Source organism: Temnothorax curvispinosus, unplaced genomic scaffold (assembly GCF_003070985.1).
Source record: "Temnothorax curvispinosus isolate PA1 unplaced genomic scaffold, ASM307098v1 QBEX01008799.1, whole genome shotgun sequence".
NCBI lineage: Eukaryota > Metazoa > Arthropoda > Insecta > Hymenoptera > Formicidae > Temnothorax > Temnothorax curvispinosus.
The window spans coordinates 276,020-285,908 of record NW_020218579.1 but is presented as its reverse complement, the minus strand read 5'-3'; the positions used below and the strand labels follow the sequence as shown (position 1 = coordinate 285,908).

At 35.1% G+C, this 9,889-nt stretch overlaps 1 protein-coding gene across 1 annotated transcript in view; it reads left to right on the top strand.

Moving 5' to 3' along the window:
• LOC112458307 (ubiquitin-related modifier 1) overlaps positions 1–7,301 on the top strand; it is a 28,680-nt gene extending 21,379 nt beyond the window's left edge. The window contains exon 4 of the mRNA XM_025021885.1: positions 6,887–7,301. Coding sequence (XP_024877653.1) covers positions 6,887–6,998 — 112 coding nt within the window. The 3' untranslated portion in view covers positions 6,999–7,301. The remainder of the gene's footprint in view (positions 1–6,886) is intronic.
• The last annotated feature ends 2,588 nt before the right edge of the window (positions 7,302–9,889 follow it).

The window sequence follows — 9,889 nt, the reverse complement described above, 5'->3', positions numbered from 1 at the left end:
GACAATGGGCGAAAGGTTAAAACACACGATGAATACACGATGATATTCGCGCGATATGCAATCTCAACTGAGTGAGTGAACGAGAACGCACGAATTCTTCCGAAGTTCGCCGAAGCACGCATAAATGGCGGACCAATCAAAATGCGGGACAAGGTGGCCAGACTCTTATTAGAGGGTCTCTAATTACAACCTAAAAGATTTGAATGCTATGATTGGTTGGCAACAGGCAATAGACACAGAATTTCCAACGTGACGGAAATCTGTGTCTATTGCCTGTGTCACTGTTTATTCTGCATTTATACATGATTTCTGATTTCTATTCCCTGTTCCTATTGCCTGTTGCCTGGCATTGTGCAAGGGGCTTTAGGGGATCCTATAGTGAAGGCCGAACTTTCTTGATGTCGATAATGTCGAACATTTTTAATTCCGTTCTAATTCGTTTTCTATCATTTTCTATATTACTGGTCTATATCTGCCCTTGTCTAACAAGAGGCATCTGTCCTTGTTCGATTGCTGCGCCATTTCTCGCTAGACGCCATACTGCTCTTCTTGTCATTCCGCATGTATATTTGCATGTATAAAAGTTAAAACGTTGACATTTTTTTTCTAGACATCTATCGTAGTTTTAATTGCACGATATTGTTCTTCAATGTTTTCTCTAGAGGGCTAGATTCTCATTTTGTATATACATATAAACTGCAGTATTTTTGTATAACCAAATATTGTCGTCAGTGACAGTCTATGTGCCCAAATTTTTAATTTTTTTTTCGTTTTGGAAGTTAAAACCAATCTAGCTCTCTACATTTTTGTGCGTACTTTAATTCTAGACCGTGCAATTCCGTAAAGCCAATTAAAAGTGGTTATGTTTTAACTAAATACTGCCACTATAGGATTCCCTTAAGCCTTGTGTACACGATACTAGAAATCGGTCCGAGTTTCGGTTTAAACCAATCAACTTGCAGCTCTTACAGAAAAGCAGCAGTTTTTTCCGCACAAGAGCCTATCTTGCACGGAGGGGCGCAGCCAAAATGAAACTGCTGCTTTTCTGTAAGAGCTGCAAGTTGATTGGCTTAAACTAAAACTTGGACCGATTTCTAGTATCGTGTACAAGGCTTTATACAAGTCATTAGTAATAATGTAATTAGGCGGCAGTGTGGTCTAGTGGTAGAACGCCAGACTCGTAATCTGAGGAACCAGGTTCGAGTCCACTAGAGCCATGAAGCATGGAATGTTTTTCCGATAGCTGCGCCCCTCCGTGCAAGATATGCTCTTGTGCGGAGAAAACTGGGCTCCGTCTTTCGGAAAGAGACGTTAAGCCGTTGGTCCAAAGGATTAAAGTGAGAGAAGGATAGTATTGGTAGTAGATTGCGAACCCTGCGGGGATATGCAATAAATTACGAATTTAGTAATAATGTAATTATGATAAATTTGGCCTAAATAGGCTTTCTATTGGCTGTACTTTGTATTTTTTACTGACCCGCTAAATGTTTTAATTTAAAATAAAAGTTAACACTGCGAAATTTATTATTTATTTTGTAAATTTATTTATACTGTGGTGGTCGCGCGCGCCCCTATCGAGACGGCAACACATTAGCCACATTTTTTCGCGAGCGCTCGTCCGCGCCGACATTAATATATAAACAAATTCGGTAACAACATCCATCGCCCCGATCGACACTATCACCGACGATCTCATCGGACGACGAGTTAGACGGGCATATAGTGGAGTGGCACCATCGCGACTCGCAGAGAGTCGCATGGTATTTTTGGGGACGTATCCTCCACTTACCATCATACATCCAAAAACATACACTCCTCTCCATCACTATCATCCATTACCAACACCGACATACGTATCCCCAAAATATTATTATAAAAATAATGTTTATATTACATATGAACAATAATACATTCATAAATTCATTTTTTATATAAATAAACTACATAAATAATCAACTTATTTGAACGTATTTGAAAAGTGCATTATAGTTAATTTAAAAATGGTCGACAGTGTTCAAACATTTTACTCTAATTCGGTCTAGAATTTCTCAAGTAAAAATTTTGACACTGTTTAGACAATTTTTGATTGATCCGTCCATGTTTCAGGCTAACTATGAACAAATTTGTATTTTACTATTATCGTGTGCGTGCGTGCGTGTGTGTGTGTGTATATACACTACTCAAAAAAATTAGGAGATCACTTTTTGTCAGTAAATTTTTGCCCATTTTTAAACTGTAATTACTCAGCGAATAATTGAAGTAAAAAAAAGTTTAAAAAAAGGTTTAACAGGGCAAACTCTCTACTATAAGGTGCTTTTATTCTATTTTTACTCAGGTTAATACTCAAAGGCGTGGTCCGCTTTGAATAAGAACGTATTTGAGATATCCAAAATCTTGAAATTTGCAGTTTTCCACTGCCTAACAACAAAATTGGCGAACATAATCATTAAATATCATCTCAAAGTACGGACTTTGCTCTTTCAAATGAAAAAAAAAAAAATGTGTCCTACGTCGATTATTTAGCGAGATATCGCAATTTAAAGTAACCCCTGTTTTTTTACGATTTCAGCACAAAATATCGCCATTTGCGTAATTTGATGTGCACCACGGGTATGTTACTCAGTCAAATTTTGCATATCATGTTTGTATGTGTATAATATGGAGTGTATGTGTGTACATGTAGCGGTTTTTTTTTAGTAAGAAGTGTTGCCATTTTTTCGCCATATCACGCGTCTCGCGCAATCTTGATCTCATATTGATGCATTTTTTTACATCGAATTGAAGAGGCACTGCGTCAAATTTTGAATAAAACTCAAACTGATGTAAAAGAAATGCGTCAATATGAGATCAAGATTGCGCGAGGTAATACGGCGAAGAGTGACAACACTTCTTACTAAAAAAAAACCTCTACATGCACACACATACATATGTACACTCCATACACATACACATACACATACATGATGTGCAAAATCCAACCGAGCAACCTTCCCGTGGTGCACATCAAATTACGCAAATGGCGATATTGTGCTGAAATCATAAAAAAACAGGGGTTACTTTAAATTGCGATATCTCGCTAAATAATAGGCGTAGGACAATTTTTTTTTTATTTGAAAGGGCAAAGTCCGTACTTTGAGATGATATTAATAATTATGTTCGCCAATTTTGTTGTTAGGCAGTGGAAAACTGCAAATTTCAAGATTTTAGATATCTCAAATACGTCCTTATTTCAAAGCTGACCACGCTTTTGAGTATTAAAACCTGAGTGAAAATTGAACAAAATCACTTTATAGTAGAGAGTTTGCAGTGTAAAATCTTTTTAAAAACTTTTTTTTTGTTAATTATTCGCTAAGTAATTAATTACAGTTTAAAAATGGGCAAAAATTTACTGACAAAAAATAATCCCCTAATTTTTTTGAGCAGTGTATATATATAATAAATTATATTGTTTATAATAGATAATATTATATACTAATTTATACATTTATACATATGAACTGTTGAATTAAACTCATTTTTATATCAATAAATTACGTAGATAGGTGCTAAACTAATTTGAATATTTTTCAAAAGTCATAGTTAATCTGAAAATGGCGAAGTCCAAACTCTTATTTGAAGAAATCAATTCCATTATAGCGATCTTATTTTATATCTTACACTTTATCTACACTTACATTTTTTATTTTCGTCATTTTAATATACAAATAATTTCATTATTAATGGAATTAATAGAAATTGATATCTCACAAAATCAATGTTTTATCATAGGGACACAAAATCAATATTGACGTTTTTTTTTCATTGTAACAAAATTTTATACACTCATGTGATCGGAGCAACTTTATTTTATGCTTTACATTTTTACATCTACATTTTTTGCACTCTTTAGTAATAACTTTATTGGCTGCGTCCAGTGGCAAAAGCAGTTTAGTAAGCGCTCAGTGATCTTTTAATGTGATTGGTGCTTGCCTTTAGTTCTTCGCTGAATCTAAACGTAGAAATCAATAATAATAAAGAATCACTAAGCGCTTACTGAGCTGCTTTTTCTGCTGAATGCAGTAATTATCATTTAGAAGCTCGTACACTGGCAACGACAGCGATGGCGGGAAGCACCGTGGAGAAACGTGTCGCGAGGAGCGCGATTGTTGTTTCTCGAGTTGAAATTTAGACGGGTATTCACAGTCCGATCTCATATTCAAGATTGTCTTAAGTCTGGTCATGGACAGTCTTAAGATTTTATCCAACCAATGAAATGACCGTACAGTCTCGAGATTTATAGTGTTCTTATATAAGGACACAAATTTCTTCACAGTTTTTCTATGTTTTTACGTATTTCATAATTGGTTTGTGTAACGCACATGTTTATACATTGGTATCATTATGTTCCTGAGACTGCTTGTGTACATGAATAACATAAATATGTAATTATTTTTCTGTGTTTTGATCTTGCCACTGGTAAATTCTAAATTCATCTATTACTTCTAAAATAAAATTTTATTACAATCGGAATTTAACATTGCAAGATTTGCTTACGTATAAAATTTTATACGTAAATAAGCCATAGTTAATTTTTTTCAATTTGGTTGCCATATTGAATTCCCCCCCCCCCCCCATCATTTTGACTTATTAAATTTTTATTTTAAATTTGTAAATAGCATCTCTAAAAACTATTATATACTACATTTCAGCAAAATATGTTTAACAGAAAAATTTGTGCAACAAAGGGTTAAATATAAGATCGGAGTATGAATACTACTACTAGCCTTAAACGTCTCACGTCGCGGCCTTATATGCGACACATACAACGTAAATATAAATATGGAATTGTGCACAGAGTGATTTTTTTGATAGCTGTATCTTTTGTAGCCGATTGAAAATTGTGTGGCAAGAACTTATACGATATAGGTACAGTGACAATAACATTTAACTCGGTTCCTTCCCGGCCATTATCGACCCTGCGTATTTTATTTCGGTAATTAAATTAGTGTTGATGAGTTGTCCTTAACAATTGTAGAGGAAGAAGAGGAAATCTCGACATTGTACATCCGTCGTAAACGCAATTTCGCAAACACGTCGCGGGAATTGTATGATTTATCGGATTGATATCGCGTGTTAAGATGGTCGTTTTGCATGCCATTTGTTGCTGATTAGTGCAATGGCATAATAATAATTGGAATGATTGAATTTGTGCTCGTATTTGTGAGATATCATCTTTTGAGCGTTATTTTTATGGGCCTAAATTGGTCACTAATAGTCACGTACGCAGCGCTTTACATTTCTCTCGATTTTATCTTTTTTGTACATTTTGACCTGCAAAATGAAGTAAGTTAACGATGGAAACATCGATCGTCTTTAATCGATATTTGAATATCCACAAATTCTAATATCCACAAAACAATATGGCTGTTTGTGTTATTTATTTGGTCGAGATGCCTTTACATGCTTTACGTCAATTTGCACGTGAGGCGGATTTAACGTTTAAGAATAATACAAGTAAGAAGAAAAAGAAAAGAAAATCGCGAAATTAAGGATTAAAACGCTTAGGTTGATGGCAGAGAACGAAACGTTCTTACATCTATCGTAATCGTAGACGTAAAGCAAGGCAGAGAAACCGTATACGTAATAACTATACGCATCCACACGATTGCTTTTCATGATTCACGATCTACGTTTCGTTCTCTGCCATCAACCTTAAACGGTGTATGCGACGGAACATAGTGAAGTCGGCGGCAAAAATCGCAGTCGTGTCGATTGGCCGGTTTCTATAGATTCGAATGATATCAGCTAATCGGCTGAATGACTCTGGCGATACGCTTATTTTGAAATTCTTGTCGTTTCGAGTGAAAGTTTTGCACGATGAATAATCTCGTTCGCTTGTCGTCTCGCATTCGTTTTACGTTCGTTACCAACTTCCCGTAATTGATGGAGAGCGCGTTAACGCGAGATCTGTAGGGTGCAAACCTTCATGGTGCAAACCCATGCAACGGAACGGCGTACGCAGAAAATCGCGGAACGAGAGCCTTGACTAATCACAAGCTTTCCGCTGTTTTCGTTACGCGGATTCACGATTCCTATGTACCCATGAAGCATATCGAGAGCAGGGCCCGTATTCCGTTCCTGCCTACCGACAACTGTCGGTTCGATAAGTGTCGTTGCGCAGGTTTTTCATATCGTGTAAAACCTGCGCAACGACACCGACAATTGTCGGTAAGCGGATTTTAGCGGAACAGAATACGGCCCCAGCGCGGATTGCGCGCAACCAATCACGAGTCTGCATTTGAAATGTGTTCAAACTTCATTTTAATATTTTAAGCATTAAGTTAAATATTTTTAACAAGAAACTCATTAAATGCAACATTTATGAACATAATAATAATTACTTCTCAATAGAATGGTTAAAAAGTAATAATTGAGATATACTAGTCGTTACGCTTTGCTCATTTCGCCGCATGGAGACCTAGGGTCAGTGATTTCGCGTAACAGATGTTGCGAATGTGGTACCGCTAACCTAACCGATATCACCGACAACTGTTAATAGAGGTTACCGTATGGTGAAGTTATGACACGAAGATAGTCAGCTATCAATTTCTTGATCAGTTTGATCACTTTTATTTTATCATTTTTATGATGTGTGTGTATACACATATGGAATTGCGCTGTTCCGCGAAGAAAATTAAAACTATCCGCTAAAAACCGCGGAAAGTCACTGAAAATCATGAAACACTTGTGATTGGCCAAGGCTCTCATTCCGCGATTTTCTGCGTACGCTCTCGCCGTTCCGCTGCATGGGTTTGCACCCTAAGTTTTATACACGCAGTATGCACTACGCCGCCCGAGGGCGGCGAAATGCGCAATTCGATTTGAGAAATTTATCTTGTTTGTTTAGGAGGCCGGGCATTCTGGTTCTGGTAAATGACGCCGACTGGGAATTGCTGGTGAGTTTTACGCATAGCGTCTGTAAGACCCTGGTGAAGTCAGGAACCGGGATGGGCGACTGATGGGACGATGCTCGGACAAATAACGCTTACTCTTATTTTAGCAGTCTCTATTTCGAATATGTGCTTTCGCCGGTGTTACAATTGCTAATGGCCTCAGGGCCTGTTCCCGCGTTTTCGTGTCTCTCTCCCTCTTGCGCTCTTATCCTATCATAGCTCGAGCCGTACGCGGTATATCTACGCGACCAATGACAGGCGAGGTTGCCGCTGTGCGCGCCACCTCGCTGTATAACCTATAGCGTTTTCTTACACGTCTGTTTCAGCCATTGCGCACTTCTCCTTGGATATCACACAGATATTTGAGCAATTTTTGTGAAGGAATGTGAAAATCGTGTGTTCCATGACTGTGAAAATTTTTTGACAAAAGTTTCACGAAGTAAGAATTTTCAAAAACTATACGTGTTGCTCGGTCAATTTGGAATCGATGTCATACGTTATTATATGAATATAAACAAGTAAACATAATGATTGTTTTATCGTTTTCAGTTGAAAAATCGAAGAACATTATTTTTTTTATTTGGGGGTATTCTGATTTGAAAAGTCGTAAAAAAGGTATTTTTTAATGAATTTTTTGTAAGGAAACGGAAAAAGCGAATTATTTAAAGAATATATTTTTATTTTCTAAGTAACGCTCTTCTTTTTTATGTTGTATCCTGGTCACTAGGAGCTTGCAAAGAAAAACGCATTTAATGGTGCATATGAGCTGTTCTAGGTATCTAAAACGCAAAAACGATTTTCTTATTCAAAGATTTTTTTATTCAGAAGTATGGCTATTATTTGTTCAACATGAAAAATTTTATATAACATCATAAAAAAGAAGAGCGTTTTTTTACTTAGAAAATAAAAATATATTCTTATATAATAAGACTAAAAAAACATGCAAAGTTTTTAACGTTATATCTATTCGCTTTCTTCGTATCCCTACAAAAAATTTCTAAAAAAAAACTTTACTTAATTGATCTTCTAATCAATGCTATTTTTTATGAGCAAAATAAAAGTTATTGAATTTTTTATATAGTATCGTCAAATTTTGTGTTACTTACGCGAAGTCATGGATAATTGTAAAATAATATTATTGGGAATATAAAACGAGTGTAGAATAAATTAAAAATTATCTGTTAGATTTTTGTGATAACTGTAAAGTTTCTTGAATTTATTTTAACATTTGTAAGATTAAATTTATATTATATTTGATTATTACTTTTCTATACTAAATTTTCTATCGAGATAAAGATTTTGCGTACGTTTTAAAAATAAACTGGAATTATTAAAACTTCATTCTTGAGGAAAACCTTTTAAATATAGATTTTAAATGCGCAACGAGAATGGCAGACAGATTTAAATTCGAAAAGGATTGAATGGATTACTTAGCTACGCGATTCTTAAGTCGTCATACTGATATGAGAAGTTAATGCACCGTGTTCGGCGAACGAATTTTTTAAAGACGAGATTTATATTCTCAGATCTTTCTAAAATTATTAAAATTTATTAGGGATATATTTAAATATGAATATTCCATAAAAATTAACTTTTCCTTCGTCCAATGATTGTTAATTAAATTTTCGTAAGATTTATAAAAGTTTTCTAGATATAATTAAGCTATTTTAATATTTATTCTGTGTATAATTTTTTTACGCCAATCACTTTTCTTTTGCGTACTTGCGGCACGCGGTAGGACACAACATACATCATAACGAAGTATTGCGGAAAAGAATTATAAGAATAAAAAAAGAATCTAAAGTACATTCTTAAACTGCCAACAATATAACAAACAATTAAACTTTTTATTTCATCCGGCTATAGTTGGCAAATAATCATCGTGACGATTCGACCATTGATTTTGGTACTTTAATCGTCAAGACGTTAATAATAATTTTTGTCACATATATATATATATATATATATATATGTAGGTCCAGAGGTATGTTCCGGGACTGTTTACGTTTTTTGAAATGTACAGTCCTGGAATATAACGCATAGGTATATATATGTAATCAGATTCAAAAAACTGTCCCGAAAATTGCCGTAAGACATGAATTTTTTCCAGGACAGTCCTGGAAACTGCCAAATGTCCCGGAATATACTTATCGATATCAAAAATAAAAGTCCCGGAACATACTTCCGAACCTACATATATATAAGGGAAGGATAAATTGGAGATCAAGAGATGCACTGATGTCGTTTATAAACTTGACTGCTCTGATTGCAATGCATGCTATATCGGACAAACGAAGCGACATTTAGAAACGCGTATAAAAGAGCATCGCGCAGATATAAAAAAACCCCCCAACCAACATTCGGTCGTCAGTAGGCATAGAACAGACTTCGACCATAATTTCAAATGGCAGGATGTTACAATCTTACACAAAGAACAAAATTTAAAAAAACGTGAAATTTCTGAAATGCTATTCATTAAAAAACACAAAGAGGCAATCAACTCACAGAAAGACACTGAAAACCTGCCACTGGTCTATGATCGAATAATATCTTCACTTTAAGTTCTCCTTCTATGTTTACTGTATTTTGCGATAATGTATCACTTTAAGTTCTCCTTCTATGTTTACTGTATTTTGCGATAATGTATTATTAGTTGTTCGGCCTTCACATGAGACCGTCGTATTTTTCCGACCCGCCACGAATTTTATATGATTGACGCACAATGATCCATGTAAGTCCTATTTACCGATATTCTCGTGAATCTGTTCAACGCGTAATGTTGTTTAATTTTTAATTTTGTAATTTTTTATATATTCTTTCATTCTTTTATTCCAGCATTGTTAAAATAACTTGAAAAGGACCCAAAATAGTGGTCGAAACGTCGTTGTGATATGCTTAATAAAACTTGCCAGTCAGGCCGTTTAACTATACCGAATTATATATATATATATATATAT